This window comes from Pollicipes pollicipes, unplaced genomic scaffold (assembly GCF_011947565.3).
Source record: "Pollicipes pollicipes isolate AB1234 unplaced genomic scaffold, Ppol_2.1 Scaffold_4295;HRSCAF=5057_pilon_pilon_pilon, whole genome shotgun sequence".
Taxonomy (NCBI): domain Eukaryota; kingdom Metazoa; phylum Arthropoda; class Thecostraca; order Pollicipedomorpha; family Pollicipedidae; genus Pollicipes; species Pollicipes pollicipes.
This window is the reverse complement of record NW_023596461.1, coordinates 6,958,123-6,985,844: the sequence shown is the minus strand read 5'-3', so window position 1 is coordinate 6,985,844 and position 27,722 is coordinate 6,958,123. Positions and strand designations below refer to the sequence as shown.

Genomic DNA, 27,722 nt, shown 5'->3' with positions numbered 1-27,722 from the left:
TCAAGGCGCGGCTTGTCCGGCTTCTCTTCAGCGTTTGTCGTCAGAGGAACGGCTGGCAGGGTGCCGCAGCAGAACAAACTGTTTGGTCAACAGCTATAAAGGCAGGCAGGCTTTTGGGTCATCTCCATCGCCGGGCTCAGATGGCAGCCGTGGCTAGCGAAAGTTCCCTTGGGCGGGAATCGATCACAGGCATCTTGACAAAATCCCGACGTTTTAACCAGTTGGTCAAGAAAATTAAAATAATAGTAATAGTAATGAAAAGATACTCCTAACTCATCACAAAATACGTGCCTAGTAAGAATCAACGGTGTGGAGCGACGCTACAGTGCGCAGGCGCGAGCTGCGCGCAGCGGCGGCGCCTCCCCAGGCCGGCGCTTTATGCGCTGCCGACCGCCGGGACAGCGCAAGACAAAACAACCCGACGGCTCCCGCTGCGCCGACTGACGTGCCGTGTCAGAGACTGGACGGCTGGCGTCAGAGGCCGGACGGCTTGTCCCATTAGCATCGACGAACACGGCCGACGCGTCACGGCGTCAGAGCCGCGCCGCAGGGCAACGCCGAGTGTTCGCTGGGGTCACGACACTCGTGGCCTCATGCGTGACCCGCGCTGGCGTGGGACGCTACACCGCTCGGCTGCGTGCTGCCGGCACGCGCCCAGCTGCGGTCTAGAGAGCACAAACACAATCCACGCCACCAGGGTCATCACGTACGATCGTCACCAGAAACAAACGCCGTCCGAAGCCTTTCGGGAATTTGGGGTTAGCCCAGCGATGAGCACGAGTGCGATACTTGATGGCACTGATTTTCATCCAGTGGCGGCGCCGACTTTCGACCTTGATTACAAGCAGTGGTCTTATTCCAACTGCAAACACGGGCCCTACCTCAGCAGCGTTACGACAAGATCCACGCCCTCCAGGAGAGCTCAATGGCAGTGCAATCCCCAAGCGCATCGTGACCGCTGTGACCCAAGCTCACGTGACCGTGGCCGCATCATCCCGCTGCGCCTCGTGCGTGTCTCTGTGTGCGTAGGTCCGCCGACGACAGCCGACGGCTGGCTGGCCGCTCAGTCCCGGCCGGCCGTCACCAGAGGCGCGTCGCTCGGCGCCGCGCCGCCGCCTCCCAGCAGTCACACACCGCCGGTCCGGCACTACAATGTATTCGGCGGGCCGACCGCGCGGCCGGCCGGCCCGTTTGCACTGTGAGAGGCTGGGCGCACCAGCGCCAGTGGAGTGATGACGCCGCCCAGCGCGCGCACGCACGAGGGCGCCGCCCGACCCGACCGAACGGCGCCGGCGGCCCCAATACACGGTAAAACAGACGACCGCCGAAGGCGAGCCGGCCGGCGCGCCGTCCCCACGGACCGGCGCGCGGCAGACCGCCCGACCGCGGCCCTAAAACGACCGCCACGCGCGCTCGCTCCTGCTCCAACAGTCGAACGCGCTTCTCTCGGACTCGCTCGCGCGCTCTTCTCTCGGGTTCTCTCTCGCGCGCGCACTCGCTCCCGACTCGCACGCTGCCATGACTATCCGCCGCAGCTACCAATAAATAGCGCCGGCGGCGAGGGCGGCCGCGCCGCCGCGAGCGCGTACGCCGTATTGCTAAATGCACGCCGGCACGCTCCCGGCCGGAGAGCGGGGCGCCGCCGGAAGGCACACCGTCCACGCGGCCGACGCGCTACATGTGCTTCACCGAGTGGAAGAACCAGTCGAGCTTGGTGGTCCACGCGCCGCCGTACGCCTCGCTGAACTGGTTCTGGAAGTACTCGAGCGCCTGCTCCTCGCCCACCTCCACCTGCAGCGTCTTCCGGAGGTAGTTGACGTCGTCGGCGCACTGCCGGCGGCGGCGGTGACAGTGAGACGCGCACGGTGGCCACGCGGACAGGTCGGGCATGACCGAGGACGCGGGAACGTCCCCAAAATGGGCAGGGCGAACCACTTTTACGGCCAAGTATTTCTGAGATCAGAGTTCATGTACGCTTTCACTGCACATGGGTAGGTCATGGAATGCCCGACCCCGGCTGTTCGTGTGCCGGGGAAAGACAAACCCGGTAGTGGCATCAGAGCAGCGACTTCAGACTCGGCGAAGATATCAGCCAGCATGGACGACGGGCGGGCCGGTGCGTACTCTCCCCACGAATGCCGCAAAACAGATAGGATGACGCGCGCGGTGTGATATCCACAGCCGGGGATGGTGATGAGACGCAGTGGCAGCGTCATCGAAGGCGAGGAGATGAGGGACACAGTGCTGACATCGCAGAGACATGCCGCTAGCATCGGTCTCTGAGTGGTAATCCGGGGCTGACAGCACCAAGTCAATGACCAGTAGATCGGTAGACACGGTGCCCCCTGACGAGATAGCTGACCGGGATCAGTACAGACACGGGACCTCCTAACCGGGATCAGTAGAGGCACGGGACCTCCTGACCGGGATCAGCACAGGCCTGACCGGGATCAGTACAGGCACGGGACCTCCTGACCCGGATCAGTACAGGCACGGGACCTCCTGGCCGGGATCAGTACAGGCACGGAGCCGAATGACCGGGATCAGTACAGGGACGGGATCTCCTGACCGGGATCAGTACAGGCACGGGACCTCCTGACCGGGATCAGTACAGGCACGGGACCTCCTGACCGGGATCAGTACAGCCACGGGACCTCCTAACCGGGATCAGTAGAGGCACGGGACCTCCTGACCGGGATCAGTACAGGCACGGGATCTCCTGACCGGGATCAGTACAGGCACGGGACCTCCTGACCGGGATCAGTACAGGCACGGGGCCAAATGACCGGGATCAGTACAGACACGGGACCTCCTGACCGGAATCAGTACAGACACGGGACCAACTGTCCGGGATCAGTACAGACAAGGGGCCTCCGGACCGAGATAGGCTTCTGGTATATAAATATATATATATATATATATATATATATATATATATATATATATATATATATATACGGACATGGGGCTTCCTGGTCGGGATCCGCACAGGCACGGGGTCTTCTACAAGGCAAGACGCCGGAGCAGTCGTTTACAAGCATTCCCTGATAACAGAACAAACTTCTCTAACCATGTCTTCAGGCCGTTGGAAAACCCAGACAGCATGAGATCCCTGCCAAATTACACACCTTCCCGAATTTCTGAACAGTGCGACCCACAAATTGCTGAATTGGTACGGCTTAATTACTCACTTCAACAATCCCAAACTGAATCTACACTTCAGATTTGATGGCCGGCACGCAAAAATGCATTACAGGTGATAAATAGATGAATAATACAGCAACCAATCATTAACGCGCGCAGCCTGGACCTCTCGTCCAAAAACGGCCACAAATTTGCACCAAACTGAAATACTCAAAGCTTTACAACAAACTACTCCTAAATAGCCGTACACAGAGGCAATCTTCGGATGCCAGGCGCAGGAGCCGTTCACAGCCGCACCTGTAGCTCGGTGATGCCCGTGGACAGCATCATGGTAAAGAGCGTGATGAAGAGGTGACTGTGCTTGCGGAGCGCCAGGTACGCCTTGCCACACAGCTTCTGGAAACTGTCGGCCACAGCACTGTCACCACCGGCCGCCGCCGCCGCAGGGCAACGCGCAGCTCGCGCGACATCTGTTGGGGCTTGGGAGAAGCCGGCATGCTCTGGAGTTTACTCAATAGGGATTTGACGACCACACGACCGGCGTCGGACCCCAGCGCGCCACCTGGTGATGACGATACCGCAGTCACATGCTCTCGTTCCGTCACGCACTTACACGCGCGCACGCACACAAACACACGTGCGCCATCCAGCACAGGCTCTCCCGCTGCCGGTCCCCGCAACAGGTCGCGGTCACCAAGTCACCGGGGCGGCGCCGGGCCCCGCGACACTTACTCCTGGAAGGCCTTGCTCTTCTTGGGGTTGTCGGCGCCGCGCGCGATCACACGCAAGAAGTCGTCCGTCAGCACGAACGGCACGCGCTCGCGGCTGATGCCGAACTTCTTCTTGAAGTGGCCCAGAAAGTGGCCGAAGTCGATGTGGAAGATCTGCCGGAGGCGCCGGGCCCGCTGTGACGACGGCAGGGCGCCGAGGCACGCGCGCGCAGCACGGCCCGGGGAGGCACAATCTTATGTGGGACGAGACGGAAGGGGGGCACGGCATAACGGGCAATTTGGTGCTCAGTGCATACTGGCAAAGAATAATGCGAAATTAATTGTGTTTGCCAGCTCGCGCGTGGCCCACATCCAGGAATGGTTTGGGAAGGACACATCACGTGTTCCCTCTCGCGATACACGGCTCCAGCATACAAGCATAGCATTACTTTAATCGCATATCTTTGGCCACACCCGCCATTACCGCTTCGCCACAGATTAGTCCTTCAATCACTTTAACCTGCCATTTATCAGCTCGTGTCATCCACTCCCTCCTGTCCCCAAATCGGGATGCGAGTGAACGAACAATCATAAGAACAACCGCTACCTTAACACAGCCCAGCACCCGACGACAATGGTGGCGCCACCAATCCCAGCTCGCCCCCTCGGTCTGCCTGACGGCCGTCCGCCCTCCTCTTTCACCCAGCCATCGTCTCCGGGGTCGATTTCCGACAGCTGTCGTCTGCTCTCCCCTGGCAGCTGGCCCACTTTTGGTGTACTTCCCGACGGCCAGCACCCGACCACGCGCCTGACCGTCCCGAACGGCCAGCCCCACTCGGCCCCACCTGGCCCTGGTGGTTGACCATGATGTTGTCCGGGTGGCGGTCGCCGATGCCCAGCACGAACGTGGCCACGCAGTAGCCGGCGCACGAGCGCGTGAACGTGTCGACGGCGGCGTCGTACAGCCGGCCCGGGTTGCGGTCGCGGATCCACTTGTGCAGCTGCGTCGAGTCCACCTGGATGGCGGCCAGCTTGCTCGCCTCCCGCTGTATCCGGTACACCGTCTTGGCATTGCGTACGACCTCGATCATGCCCATCTGACGGGGGAAAGGGGGGGGGGGGTCAGCGGCTGATGGGTGGCGTCCCGCCGGGCGAGAAGGAGGGGTCAGACAACACTGGAGCATGGACGGGGGATGGGAGGGGGGGGGGGGGCGGTGCGGGCGAGCAGCTCACAGACACGGCGAGAAAGAGGCAGCGACCCGAAGACCAATCACACACCACGTGACGTTCAACAGACGACGCCGGACGGGTGATAGCCACCCATTCCGAAGAATGGCGGACGGCTTGACGGAGGGACTTCGAGGCACCGGCATACGTAGCACCACCAGCCAGAGCAGTCTTCGATAACCGGCATGGATCCACGCAGGGCTTCATGATACACCCGACGTTACAGGCGACGCGCACATTCCTAAGCAAGCCAAGGGCTGATTTAGAGGTTTACGTCATCGCGGACGCTCCGTAACAACGCCTGGAGACTGGCTCCTTTTAACCTGCACCCATTCCCGGCTGGCGCCGTTGCGACGCCGGCGTCCTCTTCCAGCCGCACGACTGGGCGCCCAGCTGACTCACCATGCTGCCCGTGGCCAGGCAGCTGTAAGGCATCATGCGCAGGTCGAGCCCCTCCTGGTCCCAGGTGTGGTCCATGATCTTGATCACCTGCAGCGTCAGCATGTCCTGGCGCAGGTCTGCGGCGAGCGAGGCGCGCGCCCGTCACCCGGCGCCTTCAGCTCACGGCTCGCGGCGCGGTCACGCACAGCCGCACCCGCCACAACGACGCTCCCAAGGGTACTTGGCTGGACAGCCTGCCTGACAGACATCACTCCCAGCCGAACGCACCACAGCAGGGACTTTTCTCCCCAGACATCCTCCGCTTGGCATGTACAGAAGGCGGAGGAGCAAATAGGAGAGACCGCCCTTCCTTTTCCCCACATCCCCGCTGCGCCGATCGCTCGTCGCCGCCCCGACGCACCGTCTCCGTTCTTGAAGATGATGGCGTTCTTCTCGACGCGGTTGCGCTCCAGCGAGTCCCCGATGTAGCGCACCGTCTCGTCCGGGTTCGTCCACATGAGCCAGAGCGGCCGCCGCGCAGAGTCCATGATCCGCGACTCGTCCACCTGACGGGCGCAGGGCGTCGGCCAGACAGTCAGACAGACGGACGTCTGTGCCGCCACCGTGTGTTGTGTAGAGACTTTGTCACGACGGGGGAGGGGCTCGACAATGTTTAATTTAAATTCGCGCTGGTTTGACATAACATCCATGGCGTTCCAATGAAACAAAAAGTCAAAGTGGCCCCCGACGCCAGCAAGACGCTGCGACCACTGGCACCTCATCACCTGACGTCAACTAAAGCGAGGGAAAGTCGCCGGCTCCTCGCGCCGCACGCCCGCGGCCGTGGCATGACACCACATCCCTGGTGAGCCGTTCCCGCCAGACCACAAGCCGTGACTACGGACAGCGACGAGGTAGCCGCGTCTAAGCGCGCGGGATCGGCGCAGACGCTGCGTCGCCGCCGCCGACCCGCCGCCGGCGAACCCGTCTCTGTGAGGGAGCAGTGACAGGCCCCGGCAGAGAGCCCAAGCACGGCAGGCCTGATGGCCGCCGCAGCGTCAGCGTCCTGACACCGTGCCGGGCGGTGATTGATGACCGGGCCAATCACGCCACGACGAGAGCGTCCACCGACTCTAGACCGCGTGGATGCACTGCACGCATCCAACGGCATGTCCGAACTAGCCGCATGCGACAGCACGTGTCCGCAACAGTGGCGCGGCTGGTGAGCTGCGCGGCGGGGGCGAGGCACCTACCAGGATCTCGCCGAGCAGCACCTGAGGCGACAGCGGAGACGGAATGTTCTGCAGACTCTCCAGGTAGTCGCTCTGCTTGACCCGCTCGCACAGGTACTTATGCCGCTCCTGCCACGGCCCGGCACGTGGTCAGCCCCGGACGCTCACATACGACGGAAGGGGTCCCGCGTGCCAGAGACCGCTCCCGACACGCAGTCAGCCCCGGACGCTGGCGTACGACGGAAGGGGCCCCGCGTGTCAGAGGCCGCTCCCGGCACACGGTCAGTCCTGGACGCTCACATGCGGCGGAAGGGGTCCCGCCTGTCAGAGACCGCTCCCGACACGCAGTCAGCCCCGGACGCTGGCATACGACGGAAGGGGCCTCGCGTGTCAGAGGCCGCTCCCGGCACACGGTCAGTCCTGGACGCTCACATACGACGGAAGGGGCCCCGCCTGTCAGAGGCCGCTCCCGACGCACGGTCAGCCCCGGAGGCTCACATACGACGGAAGGGGTCCCGCGTGTCAGAGGCCACCCCTGACACACGGTCAGCCCCGGACGCTCACATACGACGGGAGGGGTCCCGCCTGTCAGAGGCCGCTCCCGACACGCGGCCAACCCCGGACGCTGGCATACGACGGAAGGGGCCCCGCGTGTCAGAGGCCACTCCGGACACACGGTCAGTCCTGGACGCTCACATACGACGGAAGGGGCCCCGCGTGTCAGAGGTCGCTGCTGACACGCGGTCAGCCCCGGACGCTGGAATACCACGGAAGGGGCCCCGCGTGTCAGTGGCCGCTGCTGACATACGGTCAGTCCCAGACGCTCACATACGACGGGAGTCCCGCCTGTCGGAAGGCACGGCGGCGCACAGCCGAGAGCGCGCATCTGCAGTCAGGTCGTTGGCAAAACCATGCCTGGAGCGGGACTGATAATCAGCAGTGTTAGGCTATAATCCTGCGCAGTATACCATGCTACCGAGACATACATCCCAAAAACAAGAAGTTTGAAAGGTGGCCCAGACACAATGCTTGAACATATATGAAATAAGCAAGCCTTTGCCGTGGAAGACAACGCATCGTTGGCCTCACCTTGGGCGCTTCGTCCTTTCGATCCTTGAGACTCTGCGTCAGAATGGAGATCTTCTCCAGGCACTGGACCTTCTTGTTGAGCGCCTTGATGTGCTCCTGGCCCAGGCCGCGGCAGTAAGCCTCCAGCAGCAGATCAAACCGCTGATTGGAGCTGGCCGACTGCCGCTCCGACCTGACGGGCGAAGCCAGTGACGTCACCGACAGCCGACCAACCCACAGTCTGCCCGAGCGGGGGGGGGGGGCGACTATCGTCACTAGGGGCGTAGTTTCCTTTTTAGTTGGAGGGGGGGGGCTGAACCCCTCCCAACTTTGCCTCTAGCCCCCCCCCCCCCCAACTTAGGGAGGGATGTGGGCCAGATCTGGGGAAAACCCCGTTTGTTGCGAGTATTTGCAGGGTGAGTCATCTTTCACTGTTCAGTCCGGCAGCGGTTAACGCAGGCGCGTTAATCACTACACAATCGTTCCCCCCCCCCCCCCCCCCCACACACACACTCATTTTGTTAAGCCACAATTCTGCTCTCCACACGATGGACCACCAAACCGCTGTTTGTTCAGCCCCGACTGGGTCAGGACGCGGGCAACAGCTGTCAATGCGCCACACCTGAACGAGAGGTAACCTTAATTAATAGCCACGAGCCGCCGTTTCCACCACCGTCACCTCGTCACTCCAGAGGCACACAGCGCGGCGTGGGAACACAGGCGATGTGATGGTGCGCTTCACGACGTCATCACGCGCCACTACCGTACCTCCAGCCCCCAGGGCGCCTCTCCCAACCGGCGCCACTAACGCACCTTCGGTTCCCAGCGCGCCTCTCTCGCCCGGCACCAGTACCGCACCGCCAGCCCCCAGCGCGCCTCTCCCACCCGGCGCACTGCCGCACCTCCAGCCCCAGCGCGCCTCTCCCACCCGGCGCACTGCCGCACCTCCAGCCCCCAGCGCGCCTCTCCCACCCGGCGCACTGCCGCACCTCCAGCCCCCAGGGCGCCTCTCCCACCCGGCGCACTGCCGCACCCCCAGCCCCCAGCGCGCCTCTCCCACCCGGCGCACTGCCGCACCTCCAGCCCCCAGGGCGCCTCTCCCACCCGGCGCACTGCCGCACCCCCAGCCCCCAGCGCGCCTCTCCCACCCGGCGCACTGCCGCACCTCCAGCCCCCAGCGCGCCTCTCCCACCCGGCGCACTGCCGCACCCCCAGCCCCCAGCGCGCCTCTCCCACCCGGCGCACTGCCGCACCTCCAGCCCCCAGCGCGCCTCTCCCACCCGGCGCACTGCCGCACCCCCAGCCCCCAGCGCGCCTCTCCCACCCGGCGCACTGCCGCACCTCCAGCCCCCAGCGCGCCTCTCCCACCCGGCGCACTGCCGCACCTCCAGCCCCCCAGCGCGCCTCTCCCACCCGGCGCACTGCCGCACCTCCAGCCCCCAGCGCGCCTCTCCCACCCGGCGCACTGCCGCACCTCCAGCCCCCAGGGCGCCTCTCCCACCCGGCGCACTGCCGCACCCCCAGCCCCCAGCGCGCCTCTCCCAACCGACGCCACTACCGCACCCCCAGCCCCCAGCGCGCCTCTCCCACCCGGCGCACTGCCGCACCTCCAGCCCCCAGCGCGCCTCTCCCACCCGGCGCACTGCCGCACCTCCAGCCCCCAGCGCGCCTCTCCCACCCGGCGCACTGCCGCACCCCCAGCCCCCAGCGCGCCTCTCCCAACCGACGCCACTACCGCACCCCCAGCCCCCAGCGCGCCTCTCCCAACCGACGCCACTACCGCACCTCCAGCCCCCAGCGCGCCTCTCCCAACCGACGCCACTACCGCACCTCCAGCCCCCAGCGCGCCCCTTCCATACGGCGCCGCAGCGCGGCCGGCCGCGCCCCACCTGAGGTGCCAGAACAGGAAGTGGCCGATGTTCTTGTTGCGCAGCGCCCGCTCCAGAATGAAGCGCGTCAGGGCGTTGTCCAGGTGCATCTCGTGTCGCAGCGTGTGCACCAGCTGGATCAGGTACTGGCGGCACGCGCACACCACCCGCCTGAGCCGACCGGCCAGGGGAGGCGGCCCGGGCAGCGGCGCCGCACCACCGCCACGTGCCGGCCGACGGGGGGCACTCCGAACTGTCCCAGCTTGGCCGGGGTGGCGTCAACAGTCTGACTGAGTCTGAGTCTGTCTGAATCTGACAACAGTCAACAACAGACTGGTGCGGTCTACACCCTCCGCGGGGGTGGATACGCCCAGTGTGGGGCACATGGCAATTACGCGCCACTTGTTTCCACAAGCCGGCACAATGTCGGCCTGTGGCGATTTGGCATGGCTCATGGCAGATAAATACACGCATATGCACCAGCATGAACAAGTTGACAACGATAGGGACAACTGTAGGAGAGCGACGAAACAACTGAAAAAACAAGAGCAACTGACATGGCATGCTGAGTTGGCTTAAACATTTGAAGCACTCTACCCTAACGGTGCTTTTTACGTTAACCTTCTAGTCGATACCAAAGCATGAACAGGTTTTGCATTGCAATGCCTTTGTCACAACACGACGCACCGCCATGACACACCGACACGGCCAGCCGATGCGCTGTCACTAGATACTGCAACTGCACTGGATACTGCTTTAATCGGTGCCGAATCCCTGCGGTTGTCGCACGGCTGAGCGCCCTTACCTGAGACAGTTTGTCATCGGTGAGCACCTTGTTGAGGCAGCGGACGGCGAACTCGCGCACCTTCTGGTCCCGGTGCTTGCAGCCGAGGAGCTCCAGCGCCACCTCCACGTCCACGCACGGCCAGTCCCGCAGCAGCAGGTAGAACTGACCGCCGCAAACACGCCGTGAGTCACCGCTCTCACCAGGTCACCTCGCACAAGGGGTGCAAACACAGCGCGCCAGACCCCTGGGAGCCTGCGCCACGGGAGCTGGCAGCGCCGAGCTCCTAGCGCGAGCCCGGAGCTGCCGTCAGGCGGCCCACACCCGCCCTCCGCCCGCCACAGCCATCAGCCTATCCATCGATGGCAGCCCAGCTGGCACGCCTACCCCAGCAACGCCTGGCCAGACGGCACAGGGCACTAAGGCTCCCTGGCTCGGCTGCTAAGCCTGCAACCACCGCTCTGCCCGTCCTGCGACGGCGCCCCGGCCTCTCGGCCCCGTCAACCTCACCTGGGCCACGTCCTTGCGCGAGTCCCACTTGACGGCGTCGAGCAGCTTCGGCACGGCGTGCGGCATGTGGGCGCGGCAGTAGCGCCGGTACGTCCAGAGCAGGCCGGCGTCCTGCACCGTGATGTCGGAGAGCGGGTCCCGGCAGGCCACCTCGCGGATCCGCTGCGACACCTCCACCGTGATCTGCCGCGCGGCCAGAGGCGGTGTCAGGATACAGTCAGGGGGAGGACACGGGACACGCTGTGGCACCTCCACCGTGATCTGCCGCGCGGCCGGAGGCGGTGTCAGGATACAGTCAGGGGGAGGACACGGGACACGCTGTGGCACCTCCACCGTGATCTGCCGCGCGGCCGGAGGCGGTGTCAGGATACAGTCAGGGGGAGGACACGGGACACGCTGTGGCACCTCCACCGTGATCTGCCGCGCGGCCGGCGGCGGTGTCAGGATACAGTCAGGGGGAGGACACGGGACACGCTGTGACACCTCCACCGTGATCTGCCGCGCGGCCGGAGGCGGTGTCAGGATACAGTCAGGGGGAGGACACGGGACACGCTGTGGCACCTCCACCGTGATCTGCCGCGCGGCCGGAGGCGGTGTCAGGATACAGTCAGGGGGAGGACACGGGACACGCTGTGGCACCTCCACCGTGATCTGCCGCGCGGCCGGAGGCGGTGTCAGGATACAGTCAGGGGGAGGACACGGGACACGCTGTGACACCCCCACCGTGATCTGCCGCGCGGCCGGAGGCGGTGTCAGGATACAGTCAGGGGGAGGACACGGGACACGCTGTGGCACCTCCACCGTGATCTGCCGCGCGGCCGGAGGCGTTGTCAGGATACGGTCAGTGAGGAACACGAGATCAGCCGCGACACCTCCACCGTCGGCGTGGCCGCCGCGGCGCGGTCCCGCCCGAACGAGGCGACGCGCTGCGCGCCGCAGCGGCCGCCTGAGCCGTGCGCGCGCGCGCCAAGCCAGCGAGCTGGCAGCCCGCTCTGCCGGCGACCCACCTTCTGTTCGGCCGGCGAGGGCGCGTCGGCCAGCGCGCCCAGCTCGTGCACGCACTCGTCGGCGGGGAACTCCACCGGCTTCGGGTAAGTGGGCAGCTCCACCTCCAGCCAGGCGGCGTTCGAGTCCTGCACGGGGTTCGGGCCTGCGCGGCACCGGCGGCGCGGTCACGCGTTGAGGCCGGCGTGGCGGGCGACGGAGCACGACACGGCGGCGGGGCGGAAGCGTGCCGAACGTCAGGGCGCCATTGTGCCGCTGGCGTGAATGCAGTCAACGGAAGAAACAGAGCCGTGAAAGGTCGCCCAGAGCTGACCGACGTCACTCGCCGCGTCATCCCCGACAGACACGCAGGGCGCCTGTTCCTGCACGTCAGACTGACGACGAAATGTCACATCACGGATCGCCCGGTGAGGACGCGTGATAGTGCCGGAATATTGGTCAGGGACGGGGCAGCCGCCATCTCGACTCGGATGGCCTCGTCTTACGGGCGCTGGCCTGTTCTGTGTCATGCGACACCGCTCACACAGCGCTCACCGACGGCCTCCAGCGGAAACAGCTTCTCGTTCTGGCCCTTGGGCACGGGCCACAGCTGGAGTTTTTTCTTGCCCGACAGCAGCTGCCGCCGGTAGTCAAACAGCGCCAGGTTACACCATCCGAGCGTGAATTGCTCCTGCGGCAGGGCGTAACGTGTCAGCAGGAAACGGACAGGCATGGAACAAGCAAACGGCCCCAGCAGCAGCTACCCCACAGAATGGGATGGCATCATTCGCTTGAACATCAGGCACCAGCATAAAACACATACACCCACAAACTACACCCTCAGACACGAGTACCAGCTGCTCGTGCGGCCATAGTACCACCGGGTCATCAGTGACCCCCCTCGGTCAAAGGCAGGCCATCTCGCCGCTCCACTTAGCCACCCGTCCGCGCCCGGGCCAACCCGGCCTCGAGCAGCGCTGTCCCGCGCGTCCTGACCTCCTTCTTCTTCCGCTTGGAGACGCCGACCACGCCCATGCAGAGGCGCGACGACAGCGGCAGGTCCTGCACGAGCGTCTCGAACGTGATGGTGGTGTTCCAGCGGGGCACGCGGTCGCCGCTGACGCACGGCGTCTCCTCCAGGTCGCAGAGCGCCGTGGCGCCCAGAAACAGGCCCACGCTCACGTAAAACTGCGGCGGCATCATCGCACCCGGTCAGGCAGGGCAGGGCAGGGCAGGGCAGGGCAGGGCAGGGCAGGGCAGGGCAGGGCAGGGCAGGGCAGGGCAGGGAAGGGCAGGGTAGGGCAGGGCAAGGCAGGGCAGAGCAAGGTAGGACGGGGCGGGGTGCGGGGCGGGGCGAGACGGAGGTGGGGTGGGCTGGGGTAGGGTGGGACGGAGCAGGGGCGGGGTGAGGTGGAGCAGCGGCGAGGCGGGGTAGGGCGGAGCGGGTGCAGATCCGGGAACGGGGCGGGGGCAGAAAAGGTGTTGGCGTCGGCCCCCGCGTGGGCGGTGCTTCAATTGGACGCAGCGAGGACGGGGGAGAAAGGTGAGCCGACACACGACTTATGCATGCGCCGGATTACTGATCCACCTGGGCGACCAGCGCGCAACCCTGCGAGTTAACGCACGACAACAGCCACAATCCCAGAAGAGAAATACCAATCAGTGTACACACAGAGCATCGGATGAGTTTAAATGACCATTCAAAGACTAGCTCATTTCTTCGCGCAGGCAGCTGGAGGGTGGGGCACAACACACACCCACTCAGACGCTCGGCCGCTCACCACCCAACATCGGCATCCGGCGCAGACAGTGGCCTGAGGGCACACGGCGAGACGCGGCCATACAGCAGCCCTCCCGCCACGGAGGCCAGCACGCGCCGCGGACCGCACCCCACGCCCGGCGTCCGACACTCACCCGGTCCACGTCCGACACGTTGAGGTACTGCACGCCGCACACGGTCATGAGGAAGGGGTCGCTGATGTTGTAGAGGTTGATGGGCTCGCGCACGGCGGCGGTGGCCTCCTGGGCGGCGGCGCGCCGCGCGTACATGGGCTCCAGGTGGTTGCTGGTGGGGATGGCCTTGCAGATGGCGCGCCGCGACATCATCGCCAGATGCGGCGTCTCGTCCTTGGCGATACACGTCCGGATGTACTGCAGGCCGAGAGTGGTTACAGGTCACAGAGGGAGAGGTTACAGGCCACATAGTGAGTGGTTACAGGTCACATGGGGAGTGGTTACAGATCACATACGGAGGTGTAACAGGTCACATAAGAATGGGTTGCAGGTCACATAGGGAGCAGTAACAGGCCACATAGGAAGGGGTTGCAGGTCACATAGCGAGGGGTTACAGGTCACATAGGGAGGGGTTTCAGGTCACATAGGGAGGGGTCACAGGGCACATAGGGAGGGGTTTCAGGTCACATAGGGAGGGGTTACATGCCACGTGGTGTAGGATCGTGAAAAAGTGCATATTCATAACTCAGAAGAAGTAAAAGGTATGCGTGGCCGACCTCAAAACATCATGAGACTTACCAGCATCCGATATTGGCACTTTGTCGGGGAATTCAAACCTGATATTTGTATTCGGGATTTCATACCAGGGAGGGCGTAACCACGAGGGTCTTCGTGTACAGGCCATATTATCGTGATCTTCATTATGCAAGAGGTACCAGACACACACACACGTCAGGTAACTTCTTTATTTCACTTCAATTTCAGCCATCTCAAACGATTTTCTTCCTAACGCCCATCCACGACGCTCCAACTATCCTCACCCACACTTTAATCGCAAAACCTTCTAAAAGGAGCTTCATTTCCAGTGTACTCACTGCAAGACATTATATATGCATTAACTCGCCAAGACATTATACGTCCACCCCGTTGGCCCAGTTGGGTAGAGCGCCTTCCTTCCGATCCACCCACTCGTAGTGGGGCGGGTTCGGGTTGCTTTAAGCGCTCGCCATTTGCCCTTTACTGGGATGGCCCGCGGTCAGTGGCAGCGGCCGCCCTTTAGGCCAGGTGACGTCAGAGGACAGGACGGACCGTGCTGAGCACTGCAGCCCGTTCAACTTTCGCCACCAAACTCTGCCGTTGAACTGGAGTGGTACGATCGGAAGGCAGGAGTCAGGGCTCACACAAGCGCTGCTGGGCGTAAGCTCTGATCCCAGAGATCCATCCATTCCAAAGGTTGAGATAAAATCTTTATAAAGCGCCCGCTGCGCGCCAACCTTGTCTACAAGTGCGTCTCCGGGCACCGGCGTCCGGCCGGAGACGTCCCCAGGGATATTTCGAGGGAACCTTCACACTCGGCCACGCTTTGCGCAAGCATTTTCCGGCTTTCTCGGGGTGGCATCGGAGACATCTCCACTCTCCGGGCTCTCCGGCGCGAGGTTGGCTTTAACATGGCGTTGGGCGGCGACATAAATTGCCGGGCGCTTCAATAAATTGCCCATCTGTTCGGAAAAACTGCTTAAGAAAGCAGTTAATGATCAATGCTGCTGCGCATCAGCCCCGGTTTCGCCGGCTCATGTGAAACCGAATGTGGTGGACAAGGATGAGGCGTGGAACCCATGCCCCATGATGATGGGCAGTGTCTGGACGCCGGGGGTGAGTGGAGGGATTAAAACCCGCGAGGTGGAGGATGAGGGGGCGCATAGGGATCACCGCACACACGTTTCGGTCGGTGCTTTATGTACAGGCATACATGGTTGGCGATTTCGTGACACATTTTACAAAGAAGCGTCGGGTGTTTCGGCACCAGACGGCAATAGACGCTCAGATCGGCTAGACCCGCAGCAGGAGCCGCTTTCGACGATAGGTTAGGGGGAGGCCTGAGGCAAGTTGACCTAACCCGCCCCTAATCCTTATTTCCCCGGATTTCGGTCATCTTGAATTGCGTCCCCGATGTAAAAAAATCGTCGGCTTCCAACTCATTTTCATGTCCAGGAATGACAATGCATTGGAAGCCCATGCAATCGTGATAATGACACATGTGCGATGAGACGACATTGCTAGCGACGTGTTTAGGTACCTAGTCAGCCGGCAGCTCAGACACCTGCTGCATTTCACCGACTCAATAATCCCTCTTCGCTCATATCCTATGAGTGGGGAGTTGATGCCCAGATGAGCACCGAGCGGGCTTAAGTCGGCGTTGGGCAGCGGGGGAGGGGGGGGGGGCTGAGCCTCCCCAGAGAATATCCAAAGTGACATCCCTGCCCAACATTATCTGATGGGAAATCAAGAAACAAAAGAAGTTCGTCTAGATTTGATGAGACCGAGTATAACGTTGCGCAGGAAAAATAGCTTTTGTCTGTATTACTGAGAAATCCGTTGCTGAAGAATTTCATGGAGATATATTTGCATCGGGTTTTAAAATCCCGAGGCGTTACATTTTGTGTCCAAAGGGGTATGCATCAGTGTGGACTAGGAAGGTTTGTTAGAGCTGAGGATTCACAACATTTTGTGATTCAAATCCTACCATACAGGGATTTAAGTTGGGATTTTGAGCCGAATTTTACATATTTTTGGAGAAAACCAATCCGAATCAAATCCTTACATTTAAGTCTTGAACTAACACTGATATGTAAAAAAGCACGGGATCTGTAACTGATTTTGAGGGAATACAAACCTATACCCATATCCCTATTTCAGTTCATGGAAGGAAAACACTGACCAAAAAAGTACCTAATATAATCACTTCAATGCTTGAATTACGGCCGTGGTGATGAAACTCCCCAAATGATCGTACGATTTAAAATATGCTTTTCAGTGTTTCAATCAATTATTCACATTCAGTTATTAATGAAACTTGAAATCTTAACTCTATTCCAATCCTGCAAATATACATCCAGAACTTTAAAACCAGGGGCACTGTAAGGCTGTTCAAGAGCCATTAACTTCACGGGATGAGAGGATGCGAAGTGGTTGGCTGGTACGTATCGCGAGGTGGAAAATTTTCCGAGCCCTTAGTGCTTTTTTATCACATTTCATCACATCACACGTTTCCCCCCCCCCCCCCCCCCTCCACACCAGTAGTTACACCCATGACCTTGCTGAATGTTTTGGGATGGAGGCAGTGGTAAAGAAAGGATTAATGCTCCCGAAGCATGCAGGCCTGCCACGTGATCTCAAGGCTGCCAGCTGTGAACCGGCAAATTAGCAGCCTGAGGAGTAAATCTCTTGAGACAGATGGCAGGCCAAATTTGCAGTTTTTCAATGCTCATGAAATATGCTTTATACTCAAGCTTGCTGAAGTTACTTAAGCCAAGCCATGCACCTGAAAAGCATGAAAAAAAACAAAACTTACTTGATACACAAATTAAGTGAAGCCAGTTGTTGATAAACAAAACAACGAAAGCTAAGTAAAGCCAATTTTGCCCAAAGACGTTAATGCCAGCATGCAACAAATTCCTTTTTACTCGACCCCGTACACGCGAGGAGATATACAAAATAACGGACTGCTTGGGAAGGAAGTATCCTAGCCCTGAATCTCCGCATCATGATTTCCACTCTAGATTAGCCTGATTGGCTAGATTAGCCAGGTTAGCTAGATTAGCTAGATTAGCTAGACTCTAGACTAGCCTGATCTAGATTACCCTGTGAGTTGGAGTTGCCTGTGTCTGCCTTGCACGGACAAGCACCCGAAGGCGTGGGAACAGACAGCGACACGCCAGACCGTCACCGCACGCGACAAGACGTTCAACACGGGCCCGGCGCACAGCGGTACACCAGCCTTGTACACAGCGGCACACCGGCCCGGTACACAGCGGCACATCGGCTCGGTACTCGGCGGTACATCAGCCCGGTACATAACGGTACACCAGCCCGTTACACAGCGGTGCACCGGCCCGGTACACAGCGGCACACCGGCCCGGTACACAGCGGTACACCGGCCCGGTACACAGCGGTACACCGGCCCGGTACACAGCGGCACACCGGCCCGGTACACAGCGGTACACAGCGGTACACCGGCCCAGTACACGGCGGTACACCGGCCCGGTACACGGCGGTACACCGGCCCGGTACACAGAGGCACACCGGCCCGGTACACAGAGGTACACAGCGGTACACTGGCCCGGTACACAGCGGCACACCGGCCCGGTACACAGCGGTACACCGGCCCGGTACACAGCGGTACACCGGCCCGGTACACAGCGGTACATCACCCCGGCACACAGCGAGACGGCGGCCCGGCACTCACCCGGTACTGCGAGAGCGGTTTCATGGCGGTGAAGTAGAGCTCCCTCCCAGTGACCTTGAGCAGGTACTTGTCGCGCTGTGCGCGCGCCGACTGCAGGCTCTTAGAGTCGGTCATACGGTACGTCTGGTTGTAGGTGCGCCGCCACACCTGCAAGCCGCATGACTGGGTCAGCTGTGGGCTCAGGCCAGCTGTGGGCTCAGGCCAGCTGTGGGCTCACGTCAGCTGTGGGTTCAGGTCGGCTGTGGGCTCACGTCAGCTGTGGGCTCAGGTCAGCCATGGGCTCAGGTCAGCTGTGGGCTCAGGTCAGCTGTGGGGTCAGGTCAGCCATGGGCTCAGGTCAGCTGTGGGCTCAGGTCAGCCATGGGCTCGGGTCAGCTGTGGGCTCAGGTCAGCTTTGGGCTCAGGTCAGCTGTGGGCTCAGGTCAGCCATGGGCTCAAGTCAGCTGTGGGCTCAGGTCAGCTGTGAGCTCAGGTCAGCTGTGGGGTCAGGTCAGCCATGGGCTCAGGTCAGCTGTGGGCTCAGGTCAGCCATGGGCTCGGGTCAGCTGTGGGCTCAGGTCAGCTTTGGGCTCAGGTCAGCGGCGGGCTCAGGTCAGCCATGGGCTCAAGTCAGCTGTGGGCTCAGGTCAGCCATGGGCTCAGGTCAGCGGCAGGCTCAGGTCCGCCGTGGGCTCAGGTCGGCCGGTGGCTCAGAGGTGCGGGGCGTGGCGGCCCAGGCCTCGAGCGCCGCGCGCAGCCGCGCCCGCTGCCATGGCTGCACCCACTCGGGCTGATCAGACGCGCCCGCTGGGATGCTGCGGCGCCACTGACAGGTCAATCGCAGCCTCCGCTAGACTTGACCCAGCTGGGAATGTGATTAGAAGACAGGCCCTCTCCGGCATTTGGCGCAACACGACGCGTTCAAACATTTGGCCAGAATAGTCTGTACCATGTCATCACTGAGTGACCTCCGCGCACGGCCTTCTTCTGCACATCCCAGCGCAGTAACGGTGGGCTGAAGAAGTACCCCCGCTGACTACGGTATCGGCACACACACACATCTCCGCTGTCCAGAGCATCTCAAAGCCGACCACTTCCCCTCCCCCCTTCCCCAGGACAGGGCCAACACCCTGGCCAGACCACACCCGCGAGCCAGTCCGACGGGCGCCGCTCGTCCGCCGCCAGCGGCCGTGCCTCGGACGGCCGACGCGCGGCCTCACCTCCTCCACCAGGCCCTCCGGGTAGAGGTCGCCGCTGACGGTCAGCGGCGTGGTCTGGATGTCGACCCCCGACACGAACACGTCGAGAGTGATGGCGTCTGCGGGAGCGGCGCGCCGTCAGAGCGGGCCCGCGCGCGGCGCAGCAGGGGCCGCGCACAGCACGACGGCGCCCCAGTCACGTTTCGCTCACAAAACGGCGCCGAGGCCGGTCAGCAGCAGCAGGGCGCCAGGCGCACAAGCTGCCCATGACGTCCAACGCCCGATGAGTTTGTGTGAATGCACGGTATGTCGATCGGGCCTCCATTTCAGCTCAAATGATTTCAGGACAGTATGGGCTCATGCGAGGGGCTTGCCAGGAATGGCTGATCGACATGGTGATATGCACTCCACCAGAAGGCGACTCGATCCCACCACGCGTGCAGGCTAAACACCGCCATGCGGTCGACACCATGGGCGTCAAGTGATGACATAAATAGAGCAGAAACGGCGCCACACGTTGACATACTGACCCCCTAAGTACATGCATACTGACATGCGACAAAAACTGGTTCCATCAGCGATACCATCACCGCGTCATCGCAAGTCAGTCCCTATGTCGCGGCGCAAAAACGCTACAAAAGCAAAATTTTACAATAACAACGATTTCCTAATGGTAGCCGGAACACCTTATCCACACTTGGAAACATAGACACACTGAGGAATATAAGCTTGTACAGCTTCAGGTGTCCACCGGCAGCACTTCTGTTCAAGACGCAAGACGCTTCATGTCTTCGCCAACGTCTCCCATGTGCCGGACCCAATCCACAGTCTACGCCCGCGCTCAATAACAGGCAGCAGCCATCTCCAACTCGGCATCAATACTGGCAGCCACGGCCCAAACTCCGTGCCACACTCGGGGCCCGCCAGCCGCCCCAGTGTTCACCCGCCTTCACCGCCACCCGCCAGCACCTCGCGCCGGGCGCGACACGCGGCCGCGTCTCAAACGGATACACGGGCGCGGGCACGTGCGCGCGACACAGAGCACGATACAGGCCGCGCGGAGCGACAGCCAAACATAGCCGCGGCGTGGAGAGGGGGTGCACAACCGCGTCCACAGGAGACGGAGAGAGAGGCAGGGAGAGACAGGCGCCGTGCGAAGACTGCCACCTACTCGTCTTACTGCTCTTGGTGAGCTTGTCGAGCAGGTTGGGCGCCAACTCTGGCGTCGAGTCGAGGTCGGGCGGGTGCATGAACTGCAGGCGCGTCTCGTCGCTCTGCTCGCGTTGCGCGATGGCCTGCTCGCAGAGCCGCACCATGCCCAGCCGGAACTCGACCACTTCCGGCTCGCGCATCTCGTCCAGGTCGCGCACCTGTATGCCGATGCACGCACCTGCGGACGGACGGCGGCGCGCTAGCGTGCGGGAGTCCAGGCAGCGAGTGCCAAGGGACGCCAAGTCACGGCCCACTCGGTTGGGTCCGTGGACGGCGGTCGGGTGATCGGACACATCAGCTTCAACAGGCTGGTCCAGCGACGCTTCAGCTTAACCACTTTTTAAGCAGCACCCGAGATCTGACGTACGCGAGTGAGAGCAGCAGGCTCAGACGCCTCCCACCTGATCGCGTGAACTCAGAGGCGTGTCCGTGACAGGGATGGTACGTTGCGCAGCGCACATTTCAGCCACTGGTGAGTGCAGAGATATGGCGCTCATGGATGGCTTAGACTGCAACCAAGATGTGCCTGGGTGCCTCCATTGCATACTGGGCCAACGGACGATCCTAACGTTGCATGAACGTATGCATGAAAGCCGAAGATTTAGTGTCAAAATTTAAAACCACTCATCAGCTGGGGATTTATTTGGACACATAAAACAAAAACATGAAGAGCGTAGTATCACCCTGTGAGCATGTTTAGTCACAATGGTTGTGTTCTGGAAAAAGCTTGTGATTTGGCTCTTAATGCATAGTTATCTAGAATTCACAGCAAGAGGATGCTGTATTCCCGTCAGTTTCTTACTTTATAAATTCACAAACGCCCTCAGCTTTACTTGTCATGTATAGCAAGACAAACTCAAAGACGAACTCAAATCATGTCAACCGAGCCCGTGTTTCTTGAATACATGGACTTGTTGCTATTGCATCACAGAATGTGACACACCATCTTGGGTGTATATGACGAGCCTGCATTAGACATGCCATTCATTTACTCATCTTCAAAACAACAGAAGCTTGGGACTCTGCGTCATTTCGGCCCTGCACTACCGAAGCAGGCTCTAAGATTACGTTTAAGGGTCATGTGATTTGACTCGAGGTGACCTGGCCCCTGCGTCCTCCGCGCCGGCCCGCCCCTGCAGCACGGTCGACTCACTGAGGTACTGGTTGAACATCTTCTCGTCCTTGTTGCCGTGCGGCTCGCGCACCTGCAGGTACGGCTCGTGCAGGCGCAGGTCACACAGGCGGCGTGTCTCGTCGTAGAAGTCCTCGCGCACGCCGTCCTGCGTCACGCCCTGGAAGATGTACTGGCCCGGCTCCCCCAGCAGGTGACCAAATGGGTACTCCTGCTGGTTCTTGGCCAGCTTCCACAGGTCATCTGCACGGGGCGGGCGTCAGGTCAGCACGTGGTGTGGTCAGGCGCGCTGCGGTTCAATATGGCTGACTGCACTGCACACAAATGCCAGTACAACACTTCTCTGGCTGCTTTTGGGCCACATATCATACATTCTGCGAGAAGTGATATTCAAAAGCTTCATGAACAAAAGCCTGGGCGATGCCAAAACGTAAAAAAGAAGGGGAACTCTGGCACCCATCAATGATGATAACATTCAAGGAATTAAAATCATGAACGCACGACGTACCTTTCAGCTTGTACAGAGGCTTGTCACGCCTTGCCTCCAGGGGTACCAGTATGCCAGTTGGTAAGAGACAGTACACTGTACTGTTGGCTGGCATGAAGCTGTAGCCCCATAGTTCCCCTGAAGATGGCGGCATCTTGCCAGCTGCGCCTCAGGCCCGACTCTCCTGGACAACAGAAGTCAACGTCAATACCCACACAGATCCGAGACACAGCGTGTTGGTGTTCCACCAGCCAGAGGACAGGAAGTCTATATTTTTGTCATGCTGTGGCACACCTGACCTGGGTTTCAGTGCCTGTTGCTCCTTTGCTTGTCCAGGATAGGAAAAACGTCACCGAGCCCCTGAGCAGCCGACACAGCATCTCATAGCCTCGGGCTCGACAAAGCAGCTGTGCAGGTCGGGTGTCAGGGTTCAGGGTCAAAGGGCAGTGGATTAGCAGCTGGGGGAAAGTGCGAGCAGGGGTTGCTTGGGAGTGAAAAGTCTGGTGCCATGAATTCACATTTACATCTTCCACACCCAACTGGACAGGTTTTACGCTACTGTGTGCTCAATACTGAATACAAATGCCTGTAACCCAACTGCAATGCAAGAGCAGCATGCATGCAATTGAGCACAACACTTTGCTTTACACATTCACCAAATAACTCATGGAAATCATTCCATAAGACCACAAATGATACCAGACCATTAGCCATTAATTGCATAAACAAAATAGTAAACACACCAAAACTTAAGCAGCAAACTAGTGATATTTTTAAGAATACCTGCCAATGCTGGCACCTTGACAGGTCCAAACTGACAGGTTGATGGAGACAAACCGTCATTTCATGGAAGTGGCCACAGGATTCCTGCCAAAACATCCCTGCACTAGCTGAGCTAAATGACACTGCATCTGGTTGGGTACTCTGTTTTATCATCTGATCCTTCCAGGGTACAATTATTATAGAAGTAAACCTGTCCTCGTGGCGTGGCTGTTTGATGGATGCATCGCACAAGGAAAAAGTGGGTGTTGACAGCACAAACAACTGCATCCAGTGCTTCAGGCTAGTGTGTTCAAAGCAGGAATGCAAGAAACCTTGTTGAAGGTAAGCATACCCTAGTCCTCCTTGTGAGAACAGGCATGCCAAGGCATTGTTACAAACATCTAATACACCCCCAATCATTTCCTTGTAGAGTGTGTTGTAATTAACATCTCCTTGTCCTGAAAAGGCTGAACTGCAATCTTTTTCATGGTACAGCCTTGCTGATAACCTTGACTTATGTGTTCATTGCAGCCACTTTGCTTTCACATTGTTTTCACTGTCACAAAATTGTTTTCCAGGAACTTCCATGTTGCATTAGATGGCTCCCAGTGAGATGTTAATTAACTCCTCTGTGTTCATATCTCCTGGCTGTGGGTTTTAACATAATAAGTTGTGTGGCAATGCTTCTTACAATTCTGCATCTAAAACCAGAACTAGCAGCAGCTGGCTGAAACAACTTCTGCCAGCAGTTTTTACTGGTTCAAACTGGTTGACAGAAGCTACAGGTGGCAATAACTGACAGAAACTGAAGTGCCACAAAACAGGCTGTAGGCCATTGACATAGAACAAAGTAGCAAAATCAACTTTATTGTTAAATGTTGGTAGTGTTATCATGGCACATTACGCATTGGTAAAACTATTGTAAGTGTTTAAGAACACCTAAAGGAATGCTCCTCCCCCCCCCCCCCCCATACTTGGTCTGCACTCCCTCCCGCCTGGCAAATCTGGTGGGTAACACAGTGGGCACCACACACAGCCCCACGGCAGGTGTGCCAATGTAGTGACCGGGCCGGGTCTGCCGGGCCTTGCCTGTGAGTGGGTGGTGGGTGCCAGATGGTTGTGTAGCTAATATGGTTCAAGGAAGCTGTGTGTTTGGAGCATGTGATCCCAGATGCAACAGTACAAACAAGGGCTGGCCTGCAAAAATTCAAGATATTATAAATTGCAAGGAAGATGCATGGAACAAACTGTCATTTGCACCACTAAAACAACACAAAAAATCTCATGTGGTCTTGCGATATGGTTTAACTTAATTGCAAGCATGGTTGAAACAGGATGGTCAGGGATGGAACTCCAAGACTGGGCATTTAATGGCAACTTTAACCCAAAGCAGGCAAACAAACCAGCAGACACCGGCACTAAAACAAACAGAACCTGTCACTCGTTTCTACACCATTTAAGACCACAAATGGAGTGCTGCCATTGTCAATCAATTACAATGTTTGCTTTAGCACACAACTTCAGTTTCTGACTTGTAACAACCAGACACATTATCAGGCTGACTGTTCTGTGTTGGCCACTAATTGGCAAAGCAAGTTTTGATTATGGAATGCTTCATCATTTGAGCAAAAGTACTGTGACATGCCAGTGAGGATCAAGCATATTGCTTTGTGGCAGAAAAACTGATTTTCCACGACAGCACATGAAAAATGCAAATTTTTTACTTTCACCATCCAGAAGAGCCCATGATCCAGTTGACTGCCCTTTGATGCCATTGGAAAACATGGGGTAATATGTGTAATTAGACTTTCATAGCAGTCTCCCTGTGGGCTTGGAAAGTCTTGTATCAAAGCCATATGCAAATCATAACAGCATGCTGCAGCATCAGTCTGTACTAAGACATTTCCATACACTAATGTATAAAACTGAAAGCATCAGTTAATGCCTGTTGACTTGAAACAGACCTAAATGTGTCCATTTTCTTTCATGTCTGTATAGCATGTTATAGTTCTAGGAAATACAGGATAATGTCCCATACTTTGACTGAGCAACAATATACTGCAGCTTGTTTTAAAAATGGCAGTTTTACATTATGCTAGCCATATACAGCAACCTTCTGGTACAAGTTTAGGTACTAATCAGTGCACCAAAACCAGCAGAAAGGCTTCATATTTTGATCATGCTGCTTTACCAACATGTTATTTTTGCTGCTTTGACCAAAGGGAAACATTTGGTGAAAAAGTGACAGAAACTAATGTCAACTCGCTGAAATGCTAACGCTGCCTGGAACACTGTTTACAGCCCATCGCACATCAGCCATTGTTGCACAGCACTGGGCTGCCTGGCATATTTCTCAAGACACACAAAGACTGGGTTGTTTATGTTGGTTAAGAGTATAAGTCTCATGGTCATATTAAAAAATATCAGATAAATCTTGGTGACTGACACATCCCCTAACACTATCATCCATCATTGTTTCATGCCTGTTCTTTAGAAACTGACATCCACTCTAGATCCTCATATCCCACTGTTGCTCTTTCCCATGCCCTTTGTACTTGCATGGGATACATGAGATCTAAAATCAGTCTCACAAAGGTGAATGAAACAATAAGCTAGCAAGGCAAACCAGTAGTATTCTGATCATCCCAACTCTCAGGCTGCTGCTAATTTCTGACTCATGGCATCTGCTGTGAACTAACATATTTACCTAACAACCTCTTACAGCAAATGCAACACCTCTCCTACACATTTGTTCAGGCAAAACCACAATCATAAGGTGGCATTACAATGCTGTAATCATCTGCTCTCTCACAGATCAGTGGATCACCTGTTTGAACATGACCATGTTAATGACCAAACTGCACAGCTTGCAATGTTGAAGAGAAGGGGATAATGTCCTTTCAATGTCATGCTCCACATGGGCATTAGGAAAAAGCCTGCTTGTAGACTGTACCTTAACTTGAATATTTGAAGGAATGTGTTCTACAAGGCAAGCTCACCCTGTAATGGGTGACATGCTGCATGATAAATATTCCACTCTTCTATCACATTATACTAGCCTGACATACCCAGGATATGTGGCTCTCAATAGCATGAATGCGTGCATGACTCTGCCACATCTAAGAGATTGAACACCAAATAGGATGGGCCAATGAAGTAAGCTTGCTAAACTGAAGGATGGTTAATGAGGAACTGGCAATAGGACATGATCAAGAACAGCACATCTGTGCATAGTTCATCACTATGCATCTGAACTGGATGACACAATCCACTTAGCATACATGCTACCATTTTCTTCTATAGTGTACTGAAAAGGAGTGCAACATATTGAAAAAGGTCTGTCAGATACTAAACCAAACACTTGCCTTCCATTGATCAAGTATGTTCTGGTTGATAATATCAGCATACTTGTTTCAACAGTTTTCAGAACACCACAATCTTTCTTCACCATACTGAGCTTTTATTTGGCACTGAGTGGAAACAAAATGAGCTGAAAGACCAGTATTTGACTTGTTGTTTACTTGACATTTCACCACAGTTAATATATAGTAAATATGGGCATAGATCAAAATATGTATCATGCACTTACTTACAGCATATCTTAAGTACATCAAAGGTTGCGGGATAAAAATAGAGCTATGATAATAAAACAGCTGGGAATAAGCAAAAATGTGCTTATCCTTTTCAACGTAAGCATATGCCAACTGAAAAGGAATTTTCTCCTGGGATGTATGAGATGAATGTACTCATACAACATGCATTACAATCCAAAGTAAAAATACATAAAAAATACTGGTGAAATTTTGCACAAAATACAATTTGCGACATATGTATAAATAACGATTGTTGTACATATTTTAGAATGTCACAAGTAAATGCCCCCAGTAACACTTGTGAAAAATACCTCAAAACAAGCGCTGGAATACAATGTATTCAGTCGGCATCAGTCGCGTTTCGTCTCCGTTTTAAACTTAACCCAGCCTGATTTGAACTTGCATAGGATGATTGGACGTTTTACGCGCCATACTTTCCCACTGGCAATCAGCCAGATACGGGTGTCCTTACCTCCAAAGAAAATGAGCCACTTGATTAAAAACCTAAATAATACAGGGAAAACAATCCCTTGTAATCCTTAGATACGCCTTGACGCACATATCAACGACACAGTGCCTACGTGCCCAATCACCACACAAACGCAACGACGCTCCGAATACCACGAATACAACGAAAACAAAAGTGACATTCAAGGAAAGAGATACACAGGCCCCCTTTACTTCTTGAATATGGTAGCTCTGGCGTAAATGACGTCACAAATGAGCGCGGCAACTGCCAGTAACTACCACAGCCGCCCAGACTGCGATGAACTCATCATTTGTGGTGGTGAAAGGACCGACGAGTCAGGATGTGGTTTCGGCACATCGCTGCAACTTTTAGGAAGTTGCGTGAGTACGCTGACAGGATACAGGACAAAAATCCCTTGCTTCCTATCCACCTAAACTCCGAAGGGCTTCTGCCGCCGCTGATACAGCGTCTGCCGTATGTGTATGCCGTTGACGGCGTCTGGGGAGAATGCAACAATATTTGGAGTGTGCAGTCGTATATTTTTCATTTGACAAACATGCATGGGATGCGCTTCCAGATCCTCAGTACTTCCGTACTGCACGTTCATCCGTGCAGAAATTCGCCTTCTCAGGTTCCGGCAACTCAACTTTGCCCGCACACTCACATGTCAGCCACAAATGCCACCAGACAAATAATGTACAAAGTATAAATATGCACAGAGAACACTGTCAGGTGCCGCAGCAAGCCGCGTGGGAACATATCCACGCCCACTGCTGAATATA

At 57.7% G+C, this 27,722-nt stretch overlaps 1 protein-coding gene across 2 annotated transcripts; it reads right to left on the bottom strand.

The window, feature by feature from the left end:
• Positions 1-1,302: 1,302 nt before the first annotated feature.
• On the bottom strand, positions 1,303-27,081 carry LOC119096930 (phosphatidylinositol 4,5-bisphosphate 3-kinase catalytic subunit alpha isoform). 2 transcript variants are annotated; one of them, XM_037219936.1, is made up of 21 exons: positions 26,944-27,081; positions 22,138-22,300; positions 21,651-21,872; positions 20,457-20,675; positions 19,307-19,404; positions 18,108-18,254; positions 13,823-14,059; positions 12,905-13,096; positions 12,464-12,599; positions 11,932-12,074; positions 10,925-11,107; positions 10,436-10,579; positions 9,652-9,776; positions 7,784-7,955; positions 6,716-6,823; positions 5,884-6,028; positions 5,484-5,599; positions 4,700-4,951; positions 3,877-4,028; positions 3,442-3,547; positions 1,303-1,830 (listed from the first exon to the last, which is right to left on the bottom strand). In XM_037219936.1, the coding sequence occupies exons 2-21, from the start codon at positions 22,268-22,270 to the stop codon at positions 1,675-1,677; spliced, it is 3,186 nt and encodes a 1,061-aa protein (XP_037075831.1). In that variant the 5' UTR covers positions 22,271-22,300; positions 26,944-27,081; the 3' UTR covers positions 1,303-1,674. The 2 variants fall into 2 exon arrangements, with proteins under 2 accessions (XP_037075831.1, XP_037075832.1); XM_037219937.1 differs by having other exon boundaries at positions 20,466-20,675.
• Between the last annotated feature and the right edge of the window lie 641 nt (positions 27,082-27,722).

Bases quoted from the DNA above. Each gene is read 5' to 3' on its own strand.
- LOC119096930 (XM_037219936.1), bottom strand. From the start codon at position 22,270: ATGCCGCCATCTTCAGGGGAACTATGGGGCTACAGCTTCATGCCAGCC. The intron at 21,873-22,137 runs GTACGTCGTGCG...CGCCCCGTGCAG, and splicing joins GCCTCTGTACAAGCTGAAAG to ATGACCTGTGGAAGCTGGCC. The intron at 6,029-6,715 runs GTAGGTGCCTCG...TGCGCCCGTCAG, and splicing joins TGCTGCTCGGCGAGATCCTG to GTGGACGAGTCGCGGATCAT.